Here is a 27,023-nt window from a genome sequence, read left to right as displayed (position 1 = left end):
TATTTTCCCTCATGGCAGAATGTGAAATACTTTGCCTATATCAAAAGTTGAAAAACAAATGAAAGATTATTTAGAGGTGCTAGACATTCATAGACTTGATGCTAATCATACTCCTATCCAGAATCATTGAAAAACAAGAATTTCAAGGAAGCATTTGGGAGAAGCCCTTTTATGGATTTAAGTACATAATCCCCACTGTGTTCATAAGAATTGTGAAAACATGGACACACTATCTGCTTTATGTTGAGACAGCATATCTTTTGGTTTTTGAGGCTGCTTCTTCAAACACCTTATTGTTCCACTTGTTAAAGCCATTTGATAAATTAAGAAAAAATGCTCTTGAAAAATATTGATGTTTAAAATGTAGAATGTAACTGATGTGTCAATCTTCTCTCCCCGTTTTTTCTTTTGTAGTATGACTATGAATATGATGAAAATGGTGACAGAGTCGTTTTAGGAAAAGGCACTTACGGGATAGTGTATGCAGGTCGAGACCTAAGCAACCAGGTCAGAATCGCTATCAAGGAAATCCCAGAGAGAGATAGCAGGTACAGTCATTGTGACTAGTAAAAGATGTTTTTTCTAAGATATTTCGAGTTGATAATAATATTTTAAAAAATAATTTGGTTGTGATCTGATTAATGAAACTGTCTAAAAATGCCATGGTTTTAATTAGCTCCTTCTGGGGATTATTGCTGAACCATTCAGTGGTTCGAGTACAAGATCAATAGGGAAGGAAGCATCTCTGGGGAAACAGGACAGAATTTCTGAAGAGTAAAAAGTTTGGTGGCAGTACCTCATGTTCATCATTTAGGTCTCATTTCAAATTTTAAGCCTTCAGAAAGGTCTTCTCTGATGACAACAAGCTGACATATCACCCCCTTCGTTGTAGCCAATGTCCAAGGTCCTAACCCCTTCATACTGACTTTCAAAGGGGGCCTTTGTGCCTTCCAGCCCCCATATCTGCATTTCAGGCAGGAAGAAGAAAACGGAAAGCAAACTCCCAGAGATGTCTAGCATAAGTTCATGTCTGTTCACTGGCTAAAAGTGACCAGCCCTAACTAACTACAAGGGAAGTTAGATACTCAATAGTTTTTAACTAGTCATTTTTCTCTTCAAACAGTCATTAGAAAAAAGAACAGAGAGTGGGCAGGTAAATAGCTCTTGCTATGGGCCTCATGTATGGTTTCAATTTATATTTTCTGTGGTATTGCTGTAGTTTTCTCTTGGTTAATTCATGAGACATTTATGAATTCTTATGAAGTAGTAATAGAAATTCATTCAATACCTAAAGTAGCGTATATAATTATATTTGTCATGTTAAAATTGTTGCTAAATATCCCTATGGGTTCTTAATTTATACTTAAGCTAGATTTTGAAACAATGTAAAATTTAAAGGGGTGTCCTTACTAAATTGCTGTAGCTGAGCTTATTAAGCTTTGGCAACATCCTTTCCCCTCCTACTACTAGATGAATTTAAATAAGCACCCAGAAGAAAATGTTATATAAAAATCACAATTGTTGGGTGTGGTATATACACATAATGAGGTGTGTAACTGCACTCCTGTGGTGTAACTGTGCACTGCTACTTAGATCGTGGTGTAAACCAATGGTAAAACAATAGCAATTATATTAGGAAAAATAAAATTACTATGTAGCTTCCATTCATTCAACTACGGCTGGGCACACACCAAGTGCATACACCAAGCGCAGCGCACCAACACCAACAAAGATCCTGTAACCATTACACATCATTGTCATGTGGGTTGTTTGAAAACACTTTCGTGAACAGCCCTTCTCTGAACAGCTGGTGCAGGGCATCCTTGTTATCAACAAAGAAGATGACTGTGGAGTCTATCATGTTGTTATTATGAGATACAACACAAAGGTATTTCCATCTATGTGCCCTGGAGAGATGTTCCATTAAAAAAGACAACAGTCATAAAGGATCCTTGCGAAGGTAATAGGAGGGATGTAAATAATGTATGCTCCAGCATGCACTAGACATGGCCATCTGTGACGCGGATCGTGGCAACAAAACCAGTTCCTTCTGTGTTTCCTTCACATTCTAAAAACATAATTTCGTGCTTATTGAGGTTTTAGCACTTACATGCTTAGTGAAAATTATTGGATGTTACTACTAACTTCCATGTTGGAGAAGAGCTTTTATTCTTAGTTAAGAATCCTGACTATTGACTATTATTTTATCTTTTGAGTTATCCTTGGGTTACATAATGGGTGGGAGTAGTGTTTTTACCTCTGCAGGATCTTACCTTTCAGCATTCATTACTGATTTTCAGTAGAGGGTCAGTAGGTGGGATTCCTTTTGTACATCAGAAACTGACTTAATTGCTTGCTTCAGATTTTTCAGTCATCTTGATCTCCTAAATCTGTAGAATGTGCCCAAATATTTTCCACTGGTGTATCTCATGCATATCAAGAGCATTCTTGAACTAATGTGAAAATGTTTGAAATCCCCTGGGGAAAAGAGCTTGCAAATGGCGTTCAAGTTGAGGGTCATTACCTAAGTATCTTTGTGGTAACATTATATTTTAGTGTTTTCATGTTAACTCATTCAAGTAATTATCAAATAATGTTACTGTCCTAGTGGATACCCTTTTAATGGGTTCAGTTTAATACCCACTTCTGGAGCAATTTTAAAGAAAAATGAAATGAATGAAAGATCTAAAATACAAGTCAATTTTTTGGTGGACAACTTTCTGAGTAATATTCACAGATTATAAATTTGTTTAAGCTGAAAATTTTTGTAATCTGCTAATTATTTAGCTTGAAAGCTTATCCTTGAAAAACTCCATGAAAATACTATTATTCAATATTAACTAATTCTAGTATTTATTATTGGCATTCTGTTGATATAGATTTGTCACTGTAAATTCTAAGTAATTTTTGCATGTAGGATTGAAGCAAGTATGAGGCACCTGGTTTGTATTTCACATCTGCAGTCTGCATTGTACAACAGAACAAATATTAAGGAATAGCTTTGAGTCTCAGTTTATGATTGCTGATACCCTACTATAGTTAATTATACAATAATTTTAGTAGAGTTACACTGTATTCAGGATTGTTAAGAGTTTACCAGCTTTGGGCCTCCCCTGGTGGCTCAGTGATTGAGCGCTGGGCTGCGAAGCTGCCCGCAGCCTCTGCAGCACCAGTTCGATCTCTGGCCGGCGGCAAGGGTCCCACATGGCATGCAGACTTCTCCTGTCTCGACCGCTGCTCCCCTCAGCAGTGTATTTCTTTGTCATTCTGCCTGTTCTATTCCCCACTCTGGCTCTGGTGAATTCTCTCACCCTCCCACACTTCTGACTGTACCCAGTACTTGCATAAATAAATAAATCTTTTAAAAAAAATTACTTTATTTAAAAAAAAAAAGTTTACCAGCTTTATAGTACTTCAAATAATTGTCAAAAGTATATTATTATGCCAAAAATATAAAATACTTTCATTTTATATTTTGATAAAGTATATAATTTTAAAGTCTGGTTTAAAGCTGACCTTTTAGTCTTGGTTAGGATTGCATAGAAAAAAGAAATAGAAGTATAATACAATAGAGTTAATGGTAAGATGAAGATTTTAAGGCAAAGATCTCAAGGAGATTTGAGATGTAAGTGATTTGTGTTTTTTGTTGAAGAGAGAATATGCTTTTCAGTAAGTTCTGGAACTAACAAAGTTATTAGAATTTCTGTCTCCCTGGGTAATAATTTCAGGAATAATAAAGTTATGTTATGAGACCAATGGAATAGAAAGTCATGTTAATGGAGACAGTAAGTCATCTGGATAATTAACAATTTTCTTCGTTTCAAATGGTAGCTCTTTTACTTACTAGCTTTGAGATGTTGGGCAAGTGCCTCATTGTAAGATAAGCATATTAATAGTATCTTTTCATGAGGTTATTGTGAGAAATGAGTTAATATATATAAGTACAGAAGGCTTAGAATAGTGCCTACACATTTCCTCTCAGACCCTACCACAGTTTCAACATCACAGAATTTATGTTATGAGAAATAAGGGCCTTAAATGGTCATATTTTATTTTATATATATGGGTATTTTTTTAGCTGACATTTTCAGTTTGTATTGCTTACATGTATAGACTAAAGTCTGGGTACATAATTAGCTCATTGACATTTTTATGTCTTTTAGATACTCCCAGCCTCTACATGAAGAAATAGCATTGCATAAGCATCTTAAGCACAAAAATATTGTCCAGTATCTGGGCTCTTTCAGTGAGAATGGTTTCATTAAAATCTTTATGGAGCAGGTCCCAGGAGGTAAGAAATATTTTTCTTTCTTTAAAAAATATAAATGCGGGGCCTCCCTGTTGGTGCAAGGGGTTAAGATACAACATTAGGAAGCTATCCGCAGCCACTACAGCACAAGCTCGATTCCTGGCTGGCCAGGGAGCTATCCACACAGCGCAGCAGACCTCTCCTGTCTTGCCCACTGCTCCCCTCAGAAGTGTATTTCAGTCCATCTGCCTGTTGTGCTCCCCACTCTATCTCTGGTGACTCCTCTCACTTCCCCACACCTCTGGCCTGTACCCCAGTTCTTGTATGCATAAATAAATTTAGTAAATAGAAAGTATAAATGTCTAGAGTCTTAAAACAGAGGAAACTGGAGTGGAATTTGCCTGCATTAAAAGAAAAATTAGATATTACCTTGCAGTTTATTAGCAGATAAATAAATAGCCAAACTATTTTAATATTGTCAGAGAGGGGAAATTTCTTCCTTCCACTCTTGTTTCTTCTTGGTTGGTTGAACAGTCAAATTAACATTTGACAAATTAACTGGAGAAAAAATGTAATTAGGTACCTTCAGGGACCCTTCACAGATCTTAAAAATTCCAAAGATGGTTAACAAATTTGGGGTGTGTGTGTGTGTGTGTGTGTGTGTGTGTGTGTGTGTAAAATATATCTTATTTAGGTCGAAAGAGAAAGAGAGTAGGGGCCTAGCACTTCAAAAGGAAGGAAGGAAAGTCACAAGAAGATGAAAAGATCACATATTTGACAAATGTGTTTGCTTGGCCAAGCTAAGACAGTGGGACAGAGGAATTTTAACAGATTCTGCAGGGTTCCTCCCAATCTACCACACCTACCTCTTACTGTACTATATTAACCAATGGTGATAATTCCTTTCCTGGAATAGACCCTCTATCTAAATTCTTTCAGCAGATAAGAGGAATGTCACAAACTCTTCCTGAGTCTTTGGGTCTTCATTGTCTTTAGCTTAAGATTACTCCCATGTTAAAGTGATATATTGTAGGGACACACACTCTGTCTCTTAGTATCTCAATCATTGTGACTTGAATTAAGATTATTCGATGAGTCAGCTTTTTTATGACTATATTTGAAAACTATCTTCAGAGTTTAAATCCATATTTGAGCCCAAGTGTCCAGTACAGCCCTTAGGCCACTGTGAATATTTCATAAATATTAGCTTAAATCAAATTTACAGTGTTAATGTGCTTTAAAGGACTTACTTTAATAAAATTTTACCTTCTTGTGCCCTGCTTTACAGGAAGTCTTTCTGCTCTCCTTCGTTCCAAATGGGGCCCTCTGAAAGACAATGAGCAAACAATTGGCTTTTATACAAAGCAGATACTGGAAGGATTAAAATACCTCCATGACAATCAGATAGTTCACCGGGATATAAAGGTAAAATGAACTAGGACTCATTTTCCTTGTGCCTTAGTGGGTAATTGTTTTATTTGTAAAAGTCATGTTGCATTATAAATATCAATTACAATGGTGAATAAAATAAATCTTAGAAATAGCAAAAATATATCACACTGCCTTGAATTACTTCCTGACACTCATTTCTTACCTCTTCTATTCAAAGAATAAACTCCTTAACCATGTTCAAGGTTGAACCATGTTCAGAGATTGAGTTTCCATTACCTGCCAGCCACTGCTTCGGTGCTTTCTGGGGCTGGTAGCACAGCAGATCAAAGTTGAACAGGATATGGAGATTATAGGCTGGTTAATCTTTGTATCCTTGTCCTTAATAGCTACCCAGTAAATATTTATTGAATTAATGGAGGATTGGTGGGAATGAAGAAAAAAATCTCCCTACCCTCATAAGTAGTATTGTTATAGGACAGGGAGAGGGGCCGCCCAATCCCCGCAAACCTGCCTATTCTAAATGGGTTCTGCCATCCGCCTCATCAACACAAAACATATGAGACTTGATTGGGAAGGAACTTTAATAAAACTAGGAAACAATACAGGTAAGGCAAAGAGTCTAGTTTCTAAATGAAGCACCCAAAGTTACCCGTCCCCTCGTGGGTAAAAGTCCATCCAAATGGGATTGGCCCAGAGCAAGGCCCCAAAGTCTGCCACAAGTCTAAAGCATCTTCCAGTGGGGATCCACAGAAAAGGGCCAGAAACAACCAGACAAGCCCGGAAGAAAAAGAGCAAAATCAACATCAAGATAAAAGCTGCCATTGTCACCTCCCCATGGGTCTCACCTACATCTGTGTCACCCAGTCCATGACCAAAAGACAAGCGCAGTTTTTTCATGTGTCTAGGCTCCATGCGCCTCCTCCAGGTCTCCTGGCTCCATCCTGCTTCCTTCCTCAGTCTCCTCTGCAGCTTCTTCTCTCCCTGCTCAGCTCCACCCTCCCTTAGGTGGGGCAGGGAACCTGGAACTTACCCCTTTCCTGGGGACCACCCTGTTACAATATCACATGTATGCAGACTGAGCTATAATAACTTCAGATTTTCTTTAAAAAGAGGAAATTTAGAAGTAACCAATTTCTAACCAAGACTGACTATTAAGAGTAAGTTAATGTTAACTACTCCTAAAACACTGTAAAAGCCCATTTATTTGTGCTGGTCCCTAAATGCTCCAGGACAAGAAGTAAAACAACTTAGAAAAGAATGTTAAGTGACTGGGAACTTATGATTACCATACTCACATTTATCATACATATCACACACAGCCTCTACTATCTGTAAACCACAGCAAGTTCTAATTAGAAACCATGTTTGACCTTGTGACCTGAGTAGCAAATTCTGAACAACTGATAATTTATAAACAAAAATTGGGGGTCTCCCTGGTGGCACAAGGGGTTAAGCACCACACTATGAAGCAATCCGCAGCCTCTGCAGCACGAGTTCAATCCTTGGCCCGCCAGGGAGATACCTACAAGGCATGGCAGACCTCTCCTGCCTTGCCCGCTGCTCCCCTCAGCAGTGTATTTCAGTCAGTCTGCCTGTTCTGTTCCCCACTCTGTCTCTCTGAATGCTCTCACACGCCATACCTCTGGCCTGTACCCCAGTTCTTGTATGCATAAATAAATAAATCTTTAAAAAAAATTGTATCAAGAGGCTTTTGAGAGGAACTATTAAATAAGAGTATGAAATTAGTGTCCTTGTTTGCTCTAAAGATGCCTTTTCTTATTGAACTTGCAAGTCAACACAAACAGTATTGGGAGAAAGATAACATATTTTTAATTAAAATCCTGTTTTCTCTAGGGTGACAATGTGTTGATTAATACCTACAGTGGTGTCCTCAAGATCTCTGACTTTGGGACATCAAAGAGGCTTGCTGGCATAAATCCATGTACTGAAACTTTTACGGGTATGTTTTTGCAATGATGATACAGATCTTTTGTAATTAGAGAAATAATTGGTGCATTTGAGCATACTGTGAGAGATAAGTGTAGTCTGTGTTCTCACAAACATGAGTGCTGGTATCTGTTGAGGCTTACTGGAAAATGTTACATAGATTTTGATCTAGGCCTGTTCTCATTTTGTATTTATATAACTTGCACCTTCTCTTAATACTACTGAAGTTTTCTCTCAATTTGCTACTTGTTTTTCTTTTTATGTCATTGTTCTCTCCCACTTGTACTATAATCCTGACAAGATTTCTTTCTTTCTTTCTTTCTTTTTTTTTTTTTTTTTTAGCATTTCTTTAGTCTAACCTCTCTGTGATTCTTTGTCATACCTTAATCACTTCCCATTTGGACTATGATTTCCCTCTTTCCTAATCTGTTTACTCTCTGTGGTATATTCCTCTACTCACAACATAAATAACTGTAGGATTTCAATTCAGAAAGAGGAAGTGACTCACCAGCTCAGAAGTGGGGTGAAGAGAGAGCTTGTCTGAGAAATTAGGCAATCCAGCCCCTGGGCTGCCTGGGCTGCCTCTAGAGCAAAGTCCTGGGAGGGTGGAGACTAAGTGATTTCCAAAAAGGTAACAGTAGCAAACAAGAAACTTAGGCACAGAGAAATGGATGGCTGCCCAGAAGGTATAGGGAGAGCATCTGGAACTTCAACCCTGCTTTTCCCTCAATGTTTTTATCACTCCATCCTGCCTGTTGTCACAAAGTGTTAAGTTCTTGGATTTATTATCAGAAAAAAATAATTTCACTAGAAAAGATCATGAGTAATCTTTTGTCTAAGATACAGCAAAACAGCTAGATGTCCCTGTTTCTGAATCTTGGGAGGGAGGTAGCAGTACCCCTATTTTGCCAATAAGGAATCGGAGAAACAACACACATCACACCTAAGTCACAACAGTTAGTAAATGATAAAGGGTAGATATTTAATCTACCCTTTGCTGTCTGCTTTGACCTTTTCAAGTCCATCTTTTTCTCCACCTTGCTAATTATCTGTTCTGGTAGCCTATGAGGGGGAGAGAGAGAAATTCAGCAAGTTTTCTCCTTAGAACATTCATGCAGCAATGAAGGTACCCAGAAGTAAACACATTCTGAATGTTTTTTGGTTTTGTAACAAAATAAGCTTCGACCTCTTAGTAAGTTTAAATGCCTTTACATTTCTTTCTTCATACTGTCTCGACTTGGCAAGAGACATTTTAGATGCTACTAAGACTCAGTAATTTCTGCAGGGGAAATCCCTGCAGATTGTATGTCAAGTACATAATTTGAACAATATTAATTTAATATATTCTAATCTTGAAAACATTGGGTTTTTTGTTTTGTTTTGTTTTGTTTTTGGTAAAATCCCCAAGGAAGATGAGGTAAAGCTGTCCTCCCTGAGCCCTTTGCCTGTACACCTTGTGCTGGCCTCACACAAGAGAGGCATCTTTGACAATATGCTGTGTTCTGTCAGCCACCGTGATCCCCAGGGACTGGGTCTACCCACCACCGTAGGCCTCATAGCACTGGCCAATTCGCAGGTGCTGAGCCAACTTCTCAGGGTCTGAAGTGAAAGGCATTGTTCTGATTCACCTCTTGTTGATTTGGTGACAGGGAAGGCAGTAGGGGACATCCTTTCTGAAATGATTACCACACGTCTGACTGCATTAAGTCCTTTACACATGTTGTTGCATTGACATTCATACATCAACCTTAACTCTTAGATATCTTTATCCCAGTTCATGGTGGGAAAATTAAAGAGATTAAACAACTTGCCCAAGCTCATAAAGCTAATGCAATAGAACTGTAATTCAAACTAGACTTAACATGCCAAGTGGAATTAAGTCTCTTCTCCCCAAACTTGTTCCACCCACACTGTTCCCTATCTCAGCTGATAGCCTTTCCAAACTTACAGTTATCCATCGTTCCTCTCTTTTCCCACACTCCAGCCCTATCCATCAAGGAATCCTCTTGGCCCTGCCTTCAACATGCCTCCAAAACTGAATCTATTCCTCACCCCTCCCCTTCATTACCTCAGTAGCCTGTTCTCCCTGCTTCCATTTTTGCCCCTACTGTCTATTCTCAAAATCACAGTCAGAGAGATCCCTTTTAGGCATAAATCAAGTCCTAATCACTGAGCCCTCAGTAGCTTTCTGTCAGAGTAAATAAACACCAAAGTCCTTACAGTGGCGGGCAAGTCTTTCACCTGGTACAGAGGGGTGTGTCTTTTAGATTTCATTCCCGTCTCTTCCTCCCTGTGTGCCAGAAACATGGGCCTTCCTTCATTTCTTCACTCCTCCGGGAAGAATCCTGCTTCAGGGCCTTTGCACATGGCTTTTCTTCTGATGCTCATACTTTTCCATCTATCTGCATGGATAATCCCTTCGCCTCCTGAAAGTCTTCGCTCAGAGGCCCACTATGACCACCCCTCCCCACTTACATAGCAGTGTCCTGGCACTCTCAATATTCTTTACTATCTTTTTTTAAGTCATCACCCGTCACTTTCTAACATGCTATATAATTTACTTATTTATTACGCTTATAATTTTCATTTATTGTGCTCTCTAGGGTGACATCATGAGTTTATGTTTTCAGCCACTAAGCTGTATGTACCACCTCCTCGGGTGGTTGCAGTGGCAAAGAAATTCTAAAGTAGATTTTTTTTTTTAAAGTAACTTTTTTAAACTTTGAAATAAAGATATATAAGATATGAGCTTTACAGTTAAAATACTCTCACTTGTTTCCCTGGGGCTAATATTCAGATTGACTTACATCTTCATTATCCAGATCTGTAAATCTCTTTATGTAAAATATCATGTGTCATGTGTTTGTGAGTAAAGAGAGGAGCAGCTATGACTAAGCCTGTTTTGGGGGTTTTTTTTTGCACTTTCTCTATGGGGGATAATTGAACACAATTGGCAGATAGCGCTCATTTGAAATATCATCTGATGAATAAAAACATTGCCTAATTGTTAAGCTATTACTTGAATTGTCTAATTTTTTAATCCACTGTATTTTTGATCAGTTGTAATTCATATAATTAAAGTTTTCGCATCAACTCTGTTTTAAAGACAACAAAATAATGTGCTAGGCTTCAACACATTTTCTGAAATACCACTTAATTTTGTTTACATCAAGAAAAATGATCACTTTGGAGTAAGCTATAAGGAAGAGAAATGCTAACAGTTTTCTGTGAGGGTAGGTGATCGGAGGAGCATGGTTACCTCATCCTTTGCCAAGTGGAATGTTTTCCTCCAATAATGTTGCCAACTTAGCTGAGAGCAGACGTGTGCAGTTGTACATGAACAGGAACATGAGCTACTGCCATGTAATGATGAGGTCTGGAGGGGAAACCTGGCAAGATGAAAATACTTGACAAAAATAATACACTTTTATGAATAGCAGCGAATTTCTTGCTTATAATCATGGTTTTCATAGGAATAGCTTAGAGGAATTTTGTGTAGCAGTTTTCACCTTTAAACTGTGCATGAAAGTATTCATAAAAGATGTCTGTCACTTTGCTTATAAATCAGAAAATACTGAAGTCGCTCTTTTTGCAAGTGCCTCAGGATTTGAAGTAATTCAATCTTGCATAGGCTTCTGTTTCTGATTGAATCATTTGTACGAGCATTTCAGAAGTGTTGGACATGGCAGTAATCTGCTCCTGTTGAATTCCAATTCATTGTTGGACTGTGGAAAATCACTCCAGGGAGTATTGGAAGTTCAGATCGAGCCTCCTGTTTGAGCCAGTGAGAAGCTGCAGCCTAGATCTAGAACCAGGGGTTCCTGGTTCCCTGAGAAATGCTGTTTTCATCCTATTGCACTCTTCAACACTGATTTCTTGCAGCCTTCTAAATCTCTTACCTTCTTCACTTTACTCATGTTCATTCTGACTGGTGATTGTCTGCACTCATGACTCATGACCTGTTAAACCTGTTATTCTGTGGACCTCAGGCATACCACAGAAGCCACGTGTATTTGATTTACAGAATAAAATATACCAACATTGTTTACTTTATTTTGAAAAATGGCATTCAGAACCTTCATGCGTTCTTGATTAAGAAATAAGAATGAAAGTCAGAGAACTAAGCATTGAATTCAGGAATGGAGAAGCATAGATCTAAAGAAATGGATGAATGATCTAAGTTTTTCCTAGAAAAGTTTATTTAATACAGTCTCCATGTATTTGGAAAACTAATCACAGAAAATGTGTATTGATGTATCCTCTGTGGTTCTCAAATGACTAATTTTTAGAAGTTTGTAACAATGCCTCAATTATACTCTACCATCTAGGAAATGAGATAATATCTATTCATAACCAGATAATATTAGTAAACTATTTTTATGTCACTGATAAAACCCTATTATAAAAACTGCTATTTCCACTTTCATTAACAGCAGAGAAAACTGGGTCTCAAAAAATAAGTTAAAAAATGTTAGACATTAAGAGCTAAATCCTGCCTTTAAAGTCGGCTTATTGATGCAGAGAAACAAATTGTCAATATTCATCTGTTTTCTTTTTAAAGTGGAAGTATGTTTGAATTATTTCCAGGTACCCTTCAGTATATGGCACCAGAAATAATAGATAAAGGACCAAGAGGCTATGGGAAGGCAGCAGACATTTGGTCTTTGGGCTGCACGATCATCGAGATGGCCACGGGAAAACCACCCTTCTATGAACTGGGAGAACCACAAGCAGCTATGTTCAAGGTCATATTTCATAGGTCTAAATAGTCATAGAAACCAATGGATACAACTTTTCAAAGCTACTGGATTTTCTCTGTGTGCATGTCATACTTTTGTAGGTGAAAGGAAAAGAGCCTAAATAAGCACAACCTTATTACACATTAAGTTCAAGAGGATTCACGGCTCTCAGGCAATGTCTGTGCCTCCCAATGAAGTCACCACCTCAGTTTTCTCAACTATAAAGTGAGATTCAATGTAACTTCCTTTGACCACTTTTTTACAATGCAATATAAATAACTGCATGGAAGATGATTTAGGTTCTTTCAGAAATAGTCTGAAACTCTGCCACCAAGGGAGATGTAAGAACTTTTTTATCCATTTTGGTTTTAAATCAAAGTAATATTTTCTTTTACTTCTCTATGATAATAGTTGAAAGCTCTATTTCAAAGGGATCCTAATTGCTATTTTTAAGTATATTAATCACCTTTTTATAGATCTATTCTTCCTGCCTGTTAATTTACCCAGTAGTAACTCTGGCGAGTAGGAGCCAGCCCCATCTTCAGTAAGGGGCACTTGATATGGAAATAGACCCCAGGGAACCCAGGGAACACAGCTTTGGAATCCAGGGACAGGGCAAAGCACTGACCCCACCGCTGCATCCCTGCAGGTGTCCCATGCCACATGGAGAAGGCAGAGGAAAGTTTACAATGAGAACCTGCTTTTCAACAAGTAAAACTCACACATCTGCCGTTCTCCATGCCAGAGGACTTTGATAACGATTTATTATTCCTGACCCTACCATTGACCATGTTCCCAGCTCATGTTCCTTTAGTGAGTAGCCTCTTGTAGGGGTTATACACCCTCTGCTTTTGCACAAAACCTGGATTGCTTTAATCCAAAGGGATACTGCTGATAGAGAAATGAGTAGGATAACCAAAATGAAAGAACAGTGAGAGCCACCACTAAAAAAATTATCTTTCTTGACATGAATGGGTGTCTTTCTTTTCTTGACCAATATTTTACATTTTTTTTAATTTTTACTTATTTTTATTATTATTTCTTAATTTATATATTTTTTACATCATTTTTCATTTTTGCACAATGTATGCATTTTCATCTTGGTTATAGTCCCCATACAATTCTGACCCCTCTTGTTTTGATCCTACTCCCCCGCTGTGTAGTGTGTCTCTGGTATATAGTTGCTTGCTGATTTTGATTTTTACTTTATTATAATTAGTCTTTTTCCCGGTCCCTTATTTAGGAGTTCTAGATTCCTGCTATGAGTGAGACCATCTGGTATTTTTCTTTTTCTTTCTGGCTTAGTTCGCTGAGCATGATCCCTTCCAGCTCCATCTATGTTGCTGCAAATTACATGCGTTTATCTTTTTTGATTGCTGAGTAATATTCCATTGTGTATATATACCACATCTTCTTGATCCAGTCATCTATTTTTGGGCATTTGGGTTGTTTCCAAAGCTTAGCTATTGTAAACAGTGCTGCTATAAACATAGGGGTGCAGGTGTTCTTTGGAATTAATGTTTCTGTGTCCTTTGGGTAAATACCTAGGAGTAGAATTGCTGGATCATATGGAAGCTCCATCTTTAGCAAGTTGAGGAATCTCCACACAGCTTTCCATAGTGGTTGGACCAGTTTGCACTCCCACCAGCAGTGCAGAAGAGTTCCTTTTTCTCCACATCCTCGCCAATGTTTGTTGTTGCTAGTTTTTTTAATATGTGCCATTCTCACTGGTGTAAGATGGTATCTCATTGTAGTTTTGATTTGCATCTTTTGTTCAATAAATGGTGCTGGGAAAACTGGATTGCTACATGCAAAAGAATGAAGCTTGACTACTACCTCATACCATGCACAAAAACCAACTCAAAATGGATTAAAGAACTAGACATAAGACTGGAAACCATAAAATATGTAGATGGAAATATAGGCAAAACACAACATGACATACACCTCAGTAAATCTTTAAAGACACATCACCCAAAGCAGTGATAGTGAAGGCAAACATAAACAGCTGGGACTACATCAAATTAAAGAGCTGTACAGCAAAGAGACAGTAACCAAAACACAGAGACACCCCACCAATTGGGAGAAAATTTTTGCACACAATACTAATGATAAAGGACTGATCACAAAAATCTGCAAAGAGCTGATGAGACTCAACAAAAACAAAGTAAATAATCCAGTCAAAAAATGGGCAGAAGAACTAAAAAGAAACTTCTCCATAGAGGAAATACAAATGGCCAACAGGCATATGAAAAAATATTTTACTTTTTTTTTTTTTTTTAAAAGATTTATTTTTTATTTATTTATACATGCACTGGGTACAGTCAGAAGCGCGGGAGGGTGAGAGAATTCACCAGAGCCAGAGCAGGGAGCAGAGCAGGCAGAAGGACCAAAGTACACTGCTGAGGGGAGCAGCGGGCGGCAGGAGGGGTCTGCGCGCCATGTGGGACCCTCCTCCGGTGGCCGGGGAGCAGCCGGGGATCGAACCAATGCTGCAGAGGCTGTGGGCAGCTTCGCAACCCAGTGCTCAACCGCTGCGCCACCGGGGAGGCCCAATATTTTACATTTTTAACAATATTTAAGACTTCATGTTGAGCAATCACTCTTGTGCACTAGTGTGGTGATGGTCATACAACATGCATTTGATGTGGGCCTCTGGCCCTAGTCTAAAGTATTAATTCAGGGCCTCCCCAGTGGCGCAGCGGTTGAGCGCTGGGTTGCGAAGCCGCCCGCGGCCTCTGCGGCGCCGGTTCGATCCCCAGCTGCTCCCCGGCCACCGGAGGAGGGTCCCACATGGCGCGCAGACCTCTCCTGCCGCCCGCTGCTCCCCTCAGCAGTGTACTTCAGTCCTTCTGCCTGCTCTGCTCCCCGCTCTGGCTCTGGTGAATTCTCTCACCCTCCCGCGCTTCTGACTGTACCCAGTGCATGTATAAACAAAACAAACAAACAAACAAACAAATAAATAAAACATGCCTCTATAAAAAAAAAATAAAATAAATAAAGTATTAATTCAGGCCCCATTATGGTCAATCCATTTGATGACTTTGAGCAAATGACTTAGCCTTCTTGTATCTTAGTTTCTTCAACTATAAAATTGGCATAAAGGAGGTACTTATTTAATAAAAGTTTTTTCAGGAATGCCTTAAATAGCATGTGCAAAGCACTTAGAACAGTGTCTGATACAGAGTAATGGCTAGATGATTATTATAAATAATTGTATATTATTATGTATATAATAATAAATTTAAATAAACTATATAATAGCAAAAAGATTTCCTTACCTATTTTCTGTACTAAGTGCATGAGACCATTATTGAAAAAAAATGTAGAATGATAGCAATGAGAAGAAAATTTTAATGGTGATAAAAATACTGTTTGTCTAATTTTAAAGTGTTTTAAAATACCTCTTTAGTGAAGACAACTTGTGGCAGGGAAAATAGCTTTACAAAGCTATTTGTTAAATCCCAGATCTGCCTTTCCATAACTATTTAACCTCACCCTCTGAGCCTTAATTTTCCTCATTGCTATAACAAGGGAAATATTTAATCCACTGGGTTGTTGGGAGAATTCTATGAGATACATTAATGGAAAAAGTCAAACAGTTACTGGAATATCACTACTGTGAACAACTGAGTGAGTTCATTTAAAAATAACCTTTTTTGCATACTCATGTGTTCCAAAGCTTTGGAAACTGGATTATTACTCATAGTACTATCTTCTTTGTTAAGCTAGATATTCTACCTGTGACATTGATAGAATTATGAAAGTTTGATGGAAACATTCCAGAACCTACAGAAAATACATCTCATATAACTTTGGAAAAGTCATGAGTTTGTAGTATATGATAAAGGATGTCATTGTGCTGTGGACCAAAACATGTAAGGTGGAGCACATGTAATGAGGTGGCCACTCAGAAGTCATATTATGCTTATGTCTTAGGTGGGAATGTTTAAAGTCCACCCGGAGATCCCAGAGTCCATGTCGGGAGAGGCAAAGGCATTCATACTGAAATGTTTTGAACCAGATCCTGACAAGAGAGCTTGTGCTAACGACTTGCTTATTGATGAGTTCTTAAAAGTTTCAAGCAAAAAGAAAAAGACACAACCTAAACTTTCAGGTATGTGGTTGCACTGAGAGAATGAAAACAGGTCAGAGTCACTAAATCTTAAGCTTTTAATAGGGAAAATTTTTCCAAGAAGTAAGCTAGTCTGTTTATAGATATCACGGGAATTTGGTGGAAACATTGGCACAGTGTTCTCAGGCGTTTGGTTTCAGTATTTGGAAGTTGTATTACCATGAGTTTCACAAATGCTAGGAGCTCATACATAATTGTCTTCCATCACCTTCCATTAGGAGGTAGTGTATTGGCATTGACAGCATTCTAGTATTGCTGATACAAAGGTTAAAGTATAAAAAGAGGTAAGACATTGCTTTTTAAACTGAAACTGCAAATTACCACTTTTGGGCTACAAGTGATATTAGAGTTGGTAAACATTTAAGCCATCTAGATAATTACATTCTTTCAATTTTAGGCATTAGACAATACCTGCCAGTCTTAGAGAATATCTTTCTTTATAATTACCCTCCACCCCCCCAAAAAAACCCCAAAAGATTGCTGCTGTAAATAAAACAGCAGTGTAAATATATAAACTGTCTTTTGGAATAATTTTCACAATTCATTTCAGAAAGAAAAAACAAGTAAATGATCCATTTGTTGTTTACATGTGATGAGGATGAGCAGATTGAATATTTGGAAAGGAAATTGATCCCATTTCAAGCCTTCATTCTGTTGATTTATGAGTTTAACAATAAACTCCACATGTGCTTACATTGCTGTTTGCTTTTATTCCCACAGTTCTTTCAGCTGGATCGAATGGTGAGTTTGTTTTTATTTTGCCCATTGAGCTGAAGCTTGGTGTATCATGTGATATGCTCTAGATTTCCCACCAAGCAGCCTCTCCTCTTCCTCCCCAGCTTTCTCACATGGGGGCCTCTGGTATCTGGGATGTGCATAACTTCAAACCTGGCTCAGCTGTTTTATGTGACATACCTTGCCTTTCTCTTTCATATGGGAGGCTTAAGTTGTGTTTCCCTAAAGAAACATGTGACTGTGTTGTTCAAATCTTCACTTTGAGTGGAGTCCATGCTTTCTTAAGCAGGATCCCCTGACCTGCTAAATGGATTTATTGCAGAAAATTTCATCACCAGACAACCTTCCCCTGTCGTCTTTGGTTCTCTCTGGTAGAGTTCGTCCTCCAGGAGTAGCTGCCTGTCTGTCCTTTGATGTTATTCTTGGCAGGTCATAACAGGAAAGATCAATTTGTCCTGGAAGATCAATTAAAGTATTTCAGAGACTATCAAAGAAATGAGCATGGTTTGGGATCTTCCTAAGTGGGATGAGTTAATCAAATAGTGCAGGAGGCTTAATGTTAATAGTGAATTTAATGTGTGTTGTTCCACCTGCCAGGGGTTTGGGTTGTTTGTTTGTTTTGAGTTGCTTAAAAGCCAGTTACCCCAGAGTAGAGACCCTGTAGTTGGAGCTTCTTGGCTACAATCTCTCCAATTTTTCTTCTTCAATTCTGAAAGTTAGGGGAAACACTGAGGAGAGGGGAGGCCCTCCCTTCCCTCCTTTTTCACAGGCAGCGTAAACTCTGGATGGCATCATTGCCTTCATGGGGTAGATCTTGGGGTGCTTCCCGGTCCCTCTGACCAGCCTATTGCTCATTTCATAAAGAGGAACTATGTAGACGTTGCTTCTGATCCCCACCCACTTTCTAAATATGTGACATGCATTCATCTACTTGTTTCATACGACTTTCTGTGCAGCTAATAATACCTACTTAACAGATTTGGTTCTCGGAAGAAAATTAAAAAATACATACGGAAAGAGGCTGGCAACATGCCCAGAAGAAACTCAATCCATGATGGTTTTATCCCTTCCACATGGGCTGTTTTTATTGAAGGAATAAATTCCCATCATACACACATTTAAATTATGTGAACTCAACTACACTCACTTGGCAGGAGAGGGAGACAGAATTGAAGCCAACCGTTGTGACCACAAGTCTTCTCAGGGAACCTGTGCCTTAGCATGAGCATCACATGGAAGTATAAATCTGCTGAACTCGGGCTTAGCCATATTTCCCACGTGCCCTCTTACCCTCTGGCCTCAGAGCCGTCTTGCATTCGGCTCTGTCTTTAGGGGCTAACTTCACTTGAGATATTATAGACTCTTAAGAATGTATATAGAGGGCCTCGCCGGTGGTGCAGTGGGTTGAGCGCAGTGCTGTGTAGCTGTCCGCAGCCTCTGCAGCATGGGTTCAATTCCAGGCTGGCCAGGGAGATACCCACATGGCGGGGCAGACCTCTCCTGTCTCTCCCGCTGCTCCCCTCAGCAGTGTATTTCGGTCCTTCTGCCTGTTCTGCTCCCTGCTCTGTCTCTGGTGGATTCGCTCACGCTCCCACACATCTGGCCTATACCCCAGCTCTTGTATAAATAAATAAAATCTTAAAAAAAAAAAAAAAAGAATGTATATAGAGTCAGAAGTAAGAGGATGGGTATTGATTGGGATTAGAGGCAAGTTCACTTGTTAGCTGGGTAACCTCGAAAATGGCTTCCCTCAGGCATCTCGTGTCTGGAGAGTTCACGGGCTGCTCATGGGGTTGTGGTGACGATTGAACATAGTTGTGTAGGTGAGATGTTTAGCACAACAGCCTTCCTAAGGTAGTTATTATCTATTGTTTTTGGTCTGCTCTTCTTGCTTCTGCCCATTTAGGCCCAGAGGCTTGTTTGGAATTATAAACCAGTCATAAGGTTCTTTCTTTTCCTTAAGGCCCCTTCTCTTCTTCCTCACTTAGAAATCCCTCCAGTGACCCAACCCTCCCTGCTCTGTCCTCCTGACCAGAGACATTAACTTGGGCCTAGAAAGAATGATAAACCCCAACTCCCTGCATGACTGAACTGTTCAGACTTCAACTGAAGGGATTTCATTGCATGGATATTGTGACTGATGAACACTTCCCTCTGCCCACCCTCCCTGTCCCAGGAAGGCAAGACAGATATGGCAACCTAATTAGCAGTTAAAATCCCACTTAAGATTGTTCTTTGGTGCAGGGAACTCCAATGCCTTCTATTAATTAGAATTATGAATTATGACCTGGTCTTACACTCCCAAATGAATACAAGTTATATACTTTCTCATTTAACTTGGAATCTTTAATCATCTGAGAAGCTAATTAGGGAGTAGATTTGAACATATTTCTACCAAGAATGTATGAACCTACCTGCCTTAATACTCTTTTTCTCCCTCTTCCCACCCTTACAATGGGGAAGGCATTTGTTTTTCTATACAAGGCCAATCCCCACTTGGTTTCAGGATCCCATACTCCTAAGAATTTTTCAGCTTCATCTTCTCCAGACAATTCCCATAGAACAGGCTCTAGCATTGTCCATCATAAAGTAATCTGTCCTCTGATACTAAGTGTTAACTTTGTTGGCTAAGGCTCCAGATTTTATTCTTTCCATCATGTCTTCAGGCCTTGAAATACGATATCTCTAGATCTTCTCAACCGCTTTATTCCCCAAACTTACCCTCGATTGTGACTAGTGTCATTGATCACTGACTCTGCTCTGTCAGGGCCACTTATAAAATCCATTCAGTCAAATCCAACAAACACTTCTCTCAATTTAATCAACTTTTCAGTGGCTTTTGGCCCAGAGACACATTTTTACTTGCTTTAATCCTGTCAGTGGGCTTACGCCTCATAACTTAAAAATTATTAATCTGAGGGGCCTCCCCGGTGGCGCAGTGGTTGAGCACTGGGTTGCGAAGCTGCCCGCAGCCTCTGTGGCGCCGGTTCGATCCCCGGCTGCTCCCCGGCCACTGGAGGAGGGTCCCACATGGCGCGCAGACCTCTCCTGCCGCCCGCTGCTCCCCTCAGCAGTGTACTTTGCTCCTTCTGCCTGCTCTGCTCCCCGCTCTGGCTCTGGTGAATTCTCTCACCCTCCCGCGCTTCTGACTGTACCCAGTGCATGTATAAACAAAACAAACAAATAAATAAATAAATAAAGCATGCCTCTATAAAAAAAAAAATAAATAAACAGCTGAGTAGTATTAAAAAAAAAAATTATTAATCTGATTATTTTGTAGCGATAGGAACTGAGACCCATAAAATGGCCTATCCAGAGTCAATAAAAATGAAGGATTAGAAATCAGGGTCTGCAGGAGCCCGTGCCTCCCTCTACTGTTGCACAGCCTGAGAGATTTCCTCTAGGGCTGGGAGACCCTTTCTTGGCTGCCCTCCTGTCCAGGAGCAATCCTAATCCCATAACCAGCCTCCGCCTTTGTTACCCAATGAAATGAGGAATTCAGCATGTGGCATTTCTCTCTCTTCGTAGATGTTTCAGTATATGTACTTTTTAAAAGCACTCTTTGTCTTTCCCCCTCTCCCGACAAGCAGAATATCTGAGGAGCATTTCCTTGCCGGTGCCTGTCCTTGTGGAGGACACCAGCAGCAGCAGCGAGTATGGCTCAGTTTCTCCTGACACAGAGTTAAAGGTGGACCCCTTCTCTTTCAAGACAAGAGCAAAATCCTGTGGAGAAAAAGATGTCAAAGGAATACGGACACTTTTTTTGGGGTAAAGACCTGACTTACTCTGGATGAAAAAAGTACATTGGACTTTTGAATGTGGTGGGTAGGGGTGCTGACACCCCTGCATAGTGGAAAATCTGCCTGTAACTTTGACTCTCCCCAAAACTTAACTACTACTAATAGCCTGTTGGCTGGAAGCCTTGCTAATGACATAGTCAAGTGACATATATTTATTATAGTTTGTTACATGCACTGTAGACTGTATTCTTACCATGAAGCTAACATGTTATGAAAATCACAAGGAAGAGAAAATATATTTATAGTACTGTATTTATTAATACCATTACCACTATTGTCTGTTTACAAGCAAATCCTTGTATAAATGGGTCCAATCTGTTCAAACCCACATTATTCAAGGTCTGTTGTAGATTGTGTGTCATTTTATAAAGGAAATTGTGACTTGTGTCAAATAAATTCTTACAGCATCCCAGATGAAAATTTTGAGGATCACAGCGCCCCCCCTTCCCCTGAAGAAAAAGATTCTGGATTCTTTATGCTGAGAAAAGACAGTGAAAGGCGGGCCACCCTTCACAGGATCCTGACGGAAGATCAAGACAAAGTCGTGAGAAACTTGATGGAATCTTTGGTTCAGGTAAAACCTCTCGTGGATACTTTATTTCCCAGAGTTGACATATTTAACTGTGTCATAACCACTTGGAATTATCACAAAAAAAAAAAAAAAATTGACCTTAGAGTGGAAAAAAAACACATAAACTGCAATTTTGTACATAATCTATATTTTTTAATTTTTTAAAAGATGTGTTTATGCATACAAGAACTAGGGTACAGGCTAGAGGTGTGGGGGGGTGAGAGGATTCATCAGAGACAGGTGGGCAGCAGAACAGGCGCATCTATTGAAATACTCTGCTAAGGGGAGCAGCGGGCAAGACAGGAGAGGTCTGCTGTGCCATGTAGGTTAGCTCTCTGGCCGGAGATTGAACTCGTGCTACAGCGGCTGCATGAAGCTTCATAGTGCTGAAGCTTAACCCCTTGCACCACCAGGGAGTCCCATAATCTATTTTTAAGGCAGGGCAAAACTTTCATTTTCATTGCTTTGTTCCTTCAAGCCTTTATTCATTTATTCACTCAATCAATAGATACCCATTGAGCCATGTGAATAGCTGACTGCAGCATTAGCAAGAGGCTATCTGCTGGGGACCTCTGAGCATTTGGGAAGCATCACAAATACAACAGAGACCCCTGTGTTTGTGGGGTTATACTCAGGAAGGCAGTGATGAGTAACACTAAGTAAATTATGCAGTGTGATAGCAGGCCATATGTGCTAGGAAAAAACAAAGCTGGTCAAACTATTGTTCTCTGGTGTTTTCATTTGGTAGGGCTGCCATAACAGTAACCACAGACTGCGTTGCTTAAACAACAGGAATTTAATTCTTAAAATTCTAGAAGCTGGTAGTCTGAGATTAAGGTGTTAGCAGAATGGATTTCTCCCAAGACCTCTCTCCTTGGCTTGCAGATGACCTCCTCTCCCTGTTCCTCATCGGCCTTTTTCCCTCTGCGCTGCCCTTCATCTTCTGAAGACACTAGTCCTATTGACTAGGGCTGAACCCTTATGACCTCATTTAACCTTCGTTGCCTCTTACTAAAGACCGTGTTTCCTAAGCAGTCACACTGGAGCTCAGGGCTTCAACATGTGAATGTTGGGATGGGGACAACACATTCCTTTCCCCAAATCCGCATCAGGTTTCCCAGCGCTAAGCCATGGGCTGGAGCAGAGGCTCTAATGGGCATGTCTCTCTGCAGACATGCCTTGTCCCAGCATGACTCCCGAGTCTCTTTTAGCTCCCTGGGCATCAAGGACTGGTTTACTTGCTTCCGCTCCTGTGGTCACCACCTGTCCTTCATGAGCACAGTGGACCGCATCTATCTTCCTTTCTCCCTTCTGTCCTGGGAAAACAGCTGCAGAAAGGGTGGAGCTGGAGGGGTCAGGTTGAGGTTTTCGTCTCTTAGTCCAGCAGTTTACTGTTCTTGGCTTTTATTGGGATGCAAAGGGAACAAAGCTTCTCTTCTTTGGCTTCTGCTGTGCAATCCCGCCTATCTGATTTAAGAATCTCACTAAGCCTCTCTGCTGATTCCATCACCTAGGCCTTCTTAGTTTTATTGGAGCCCGTACAAGGAGCTGTGTGCCAATAGAGTCTCTGGATGAAAGGACTTAAATGAGCTCCCATCTATGCATTCTGGGAAAACTCTGACTTGTCTGCCAATGGAAAGTTGTCTCAAGCAGCTGCTCTCAGGCCTAGGAAGGAAATGCTCAGGGATGAGATGCTCCCAGGCTGCTGAGTTAGGAAGAAGGATGAGCACTGAGGATGCTGGCAGGAATGGCAGGAAAGGTAGAGGTGATTGGAGCTGTCTTGAACCTGTAGCTTTGTCTCTTGCCTTTCCTTCTACTCTCTGTGGCCATTCAAGGACCGTGACTCAGATGGCAAGAGGAACCAAGTTTAGATGGAAGGAGCAACTGGGTAGCAATTGGAGTTCATGCATTCATTCTGCAGATATTTGTTGGGTGTGTACTAAATGCCCAGCTCTCTTCTATGTGCTTCAGTTACTACAGTGAACAAAACTGAAAAAATTCTTCACTCATGGTGCTGGCTTCTAAATGGGAAAAGAAAATACAAAAATAATTAGTAAATATAAAGTTAAATACATAACAAAAGATAATAAAAATAGATATAACATACAGTAACATGCAATATGCTGGACTAATAATAGCAATTATAGCAAACAATGTCTAGGGGCCAGGTAGAGTCTTAATTCATTTAATTCTATGACAGTAGTACTTTATTTTTTTTTAAAGATTTTTTTTAATTTATACATGCAAGAACTTGGGTACAGGCCAGAGGTGCGAGGGGTGAGAGGATTCTTCAGAGACAGAGTGGGGAGCAGAACAGGTGGATTGACTGAAATACACTGCGGAGAGGAGCCGTGGTCGAGGCAGGAGAGGTCTCCTATGCCGTGTGGGTTGCTCCCTGGAAGGCTGGGGATCGGATTCGTGCTGCAGAGGCTGCGGGATAGCTTCACAGAGCTGTGCTTAACCACTTGTGCCACCAGGGAGGCCCGACAGTAGTACTTTAGTAAATATTGGGATGTCGGAAAAACAGAAAAAATACATCATGACTTCTCTGACATCCCAGTAGTTCTATTCATTTCCTCATTTTGCAGATGATTCTGAGGCAGAGAAGAGGTAAGAAACTTCCTAAGGCCATGCAGTCAGAATGTTGCCAGTGCTTATAAGGGGTAGAGGTAGGTATGAGGAAGGAAAGAAAATCACCATTAGCCTCATGGAGGGAAGACTACTCCATGGCCACTGGTGTGAAATGGGCCCTTTTTAGGTCAGAAACACATAGAATGCAGGGATTTCCTCAACCTGATGATCAGCTGCAAAATCATCTTGTCCAGTGCAGAAAATGTCTGTCTATAGGGAGTTTTTCTTTGTCTCCCCCTTGAACATAGGCCCACTGGGGCAGGGACTGCCTTGGCCATTGCCAGAGTTTCAGATTGTTGCCAGCACTTACAACAGAGCCTAGCAAGAGTTTGAATTCACTTCTCTAGCTGTGCTAAGAGTTTTAAATTTTGGAGTTGAATATAAAAATACATTCAAGTCAATCATTTGTGACTTTCTGGGTTTTGACACATACTTGAATGTTCTCTAAAAGGAAAAATGAAAGAAAAGCTAAAAAGCAACCTTCAGAGGGCATGCCTGAGTGAACCAGCATGAAGTGACCAGTGAGGACCTGAAACTGCTGGTCAGAATCACATGCTAAACCCAGAACTGTCAAATGAGAGCAAAGGTCCTTCTGACTATAGTACTGAGGATGCTGAGTCCTTCCCCCTGACATCATGGTGAGCAAGTGGGGGACCCCAGCTTGCTGATGCCTCTTCCAGCTGACTGTGGCAATAGAATACAATAATTAGGAGCTAGCTCTCAGCTTCATTTTGTCTCTATATGAGCTATAGTTACATCATGTATTTGAGCAAGTTATTTCACTTCTCTGAGGTTGAATTTCCTAATCTATGGAATAGAGGAAATGATAGTATCTACCTCATAGACTTGCAGTAAGGTGTAACTAAGATGGTGAGCAATCAAAATAATAATAGAAGTGTTTCTCGTGCCAGTAGGCACAGGCAGGTTCACTATTGATTTGGGCAGATGAATAAAGGAGAGTCGTGGAACCCTTGGTGCATATTTTAGCCTTTAATGCTCTCTCAAGGAACCAGGTACACCAGGCAGGGAGGCTGGCATGCAAGGAGGCGCATGAGCCAGGCTGGGAGGCAGGTAGGCAGCCAACCCCCTAAGCCCCCCATGAATCTTTATGTTCTTTCCCTGGGCTGTCTGACATCCTCTCTTTCGCATTGTCTAGTCTCTTCTGGCATCACACCGCTCACCCTCTCGTAGCCACTGTCCTGAATGACGCTGCCTTATATCCCTGGCCTTTAAGGCTTAGGTGTCACACTTGCTCATGCGTGCACACCTACACTCCAGGTGTCCACAATCAGGGACATGTGCCCCACACCCACATTCCCAAATGATTTCTGCATTGACATGATCAAAGCCACAGGTGATAGCCACAGAAGCTAGTAGTGTAAAAAGCCCGATTAATTCATTTGCCCTACATGTTCCACAAATCTCAACTGTATTATTGCTGTTGCTACCATTACCAAGCAGGCAAACAATAGTCATCTAATATCTTTAATTTTCCTGCAACCAGATAGAATTCTTTTCATTGTATCAAACATTTTCTAGGTGGATTTTACATGTAAACCTACCCTTTATAAGGAAACCGAAACTTACGTTTGATCAGATCCTCAAACCAACCCACAAAAACGTTTTCAGTCTTTAACCTCCTTCTGAAATCCACTCATCGTTTCAAGGAAGTCTAACAAATAAGAGAGAGCACCTGTGCAGAAGAATCTGTGATGATGACAGCTGTGCTTAGGAAAGGCCTGTCAGGTGCTGTCTCCTGACAAGGAATTAGGCTAAACTGATACCTGAGATATTCATTTATGAAGGCACCTCATCAAGTGCACATGGGTACAGGAGTTAGAACAGAAATATCGATTATGTAAGTGGAGGAGATACCCTAGAGAGAAAACATTTCCCAGAGCAGACAGTGTTCCTTTATAAGACAGTGGCACACACATCAAAAAACCAGAAGCAACATGTTTTTCTGTTGTGAAAACAAAGCTAATGTCAAAAAAAAAAAGTTTGCTATTTAAACTGCTGGCAAACATGTCACTGAATTTTCTCTAAGATGAGCTTCCAAATACTGAATAACTCACATTTTTCTTTTTGAACATATTTTCATGTTACTACGATATTGCCTGTGAAGCTTTACTTTGGGTATAATTAAGTTCATGGTACAAAAAGAAACAAAGTTTATAATTGTTCCCAATTTGATTTTAAAATACTCCCTTAATGACAGCTTTTAAGCTTTTCAATATCTTCTTTTCTCATGAAAACATAAACATGAGAAGGAGCTCCCAAGTGAGAGTAGAGAAGGAGCTTGATGGCGCATTGCTCTTTAATTTTAATAGAATCCTAGAAGTTATCATTTTCACAGCTCAGTTGAGGAATTTAATGCTAATGATTCAGTAACAAGATGGGCAATATGACAGAAATGAGCATAATAAAAATGATGTTGTTTCTTGAAGGAAAATGAACATAAATAACCCAACTATGTTTCCTTTAAGGAAGTATCACTCCTTGCTCAAAGCGGGGGAGATGGGGGGATTCGAGAGAGGGAATTTAAATATTGTATATTATTTAATATAATTTAAATATTGTATTTTATTTAAATATTATTTTGTTTAAATATTGTATTACTTTTTATGTAAAATATATTGCCAATTGATCAATTTCTAAGACACATTGCTTCTTGGTGAATAAGGAATGGTTTGAAGGATGGAGTCAGAAGTCAGCCCCTTTGGTTGCTAGGAGCTGACAGTGCAGGGCAGTTGAAGTACTGGGGACAACGGTTGTAGACAGTGCTGATCATAATGCGGAAGGATGATCTGGAACTCCAGAATCC

At 39.9% G+C, this 27,023-nt stretch overlaps 1 protein-coding gene across 4 annotated transcripts in view; it reads left to right on the top strand.

The window, feature by feature from the left end:
- The window catches only part of MAP3K5 (mitogen-activated protein kinase kinase kinase 5), a 212,589-nt gene that overhangs the window by 162,390 nt on the left and 23,176 nt on the right, over positions 1-27,023 (top strand). For all 4 annotated transcript variants that reach the window (XM_037520445.2, XM_037520446.2, XM_054697862.1 and 1 more), the window contains 9 exons: positions 415-548; positions 4,164-4,291; positions 5,538-5,674; positions 7,496-7,601; positions 12,176-12,333; positions 16,267-16,444; positions 17,183-17,203; positions 20,788-20,965; positions 21,403-21,571. In XM_037520445.2, the coding sequence (XP_037376342.1) occupies positions 415-548; positions 4,164-4,291; positions 5,538-5,674; positions 7,496-7,601; positions 12,176-12,333; positions 16,267-16,444; positions 17,183-17,203; positions 20,788-20,965; positions 21,403-21,571 (1,209 nt within the window). The remainder of the gene's footprint in view (positions 1-414; positions 549-4,163; positions 4,292-5,537; positions 5,675-7,495; positions 7,602-12,175; positions 12,334-16,266; positions 16,445-17,182; positions 17,204-20,787; positions 20,966-21,402; positions 21,572-27,023) is intronic.

The sequence above is a fragment of the Talpa occidentalis genome, unplaced genomic scaffold, assembly GCF_014898055.3.
Source record: "Talpa occidentalis isolate TD23 unplaced genomic scaffold, MPIMG_talOcc4v2.1 talOcc4.2, whole genome shotgun sequence".
In the NCBI taxonomy this organism is placed as follows: domain Eukaryota; kingdom Metazoa; phylum Chordata; class Mammalia; order Eulipotyphla; family Talpidae; genus Talpa; species Talpa occidentalis.
This window is presented reverse-complemented; position numbering and strand designations above follow the sequence as displayed.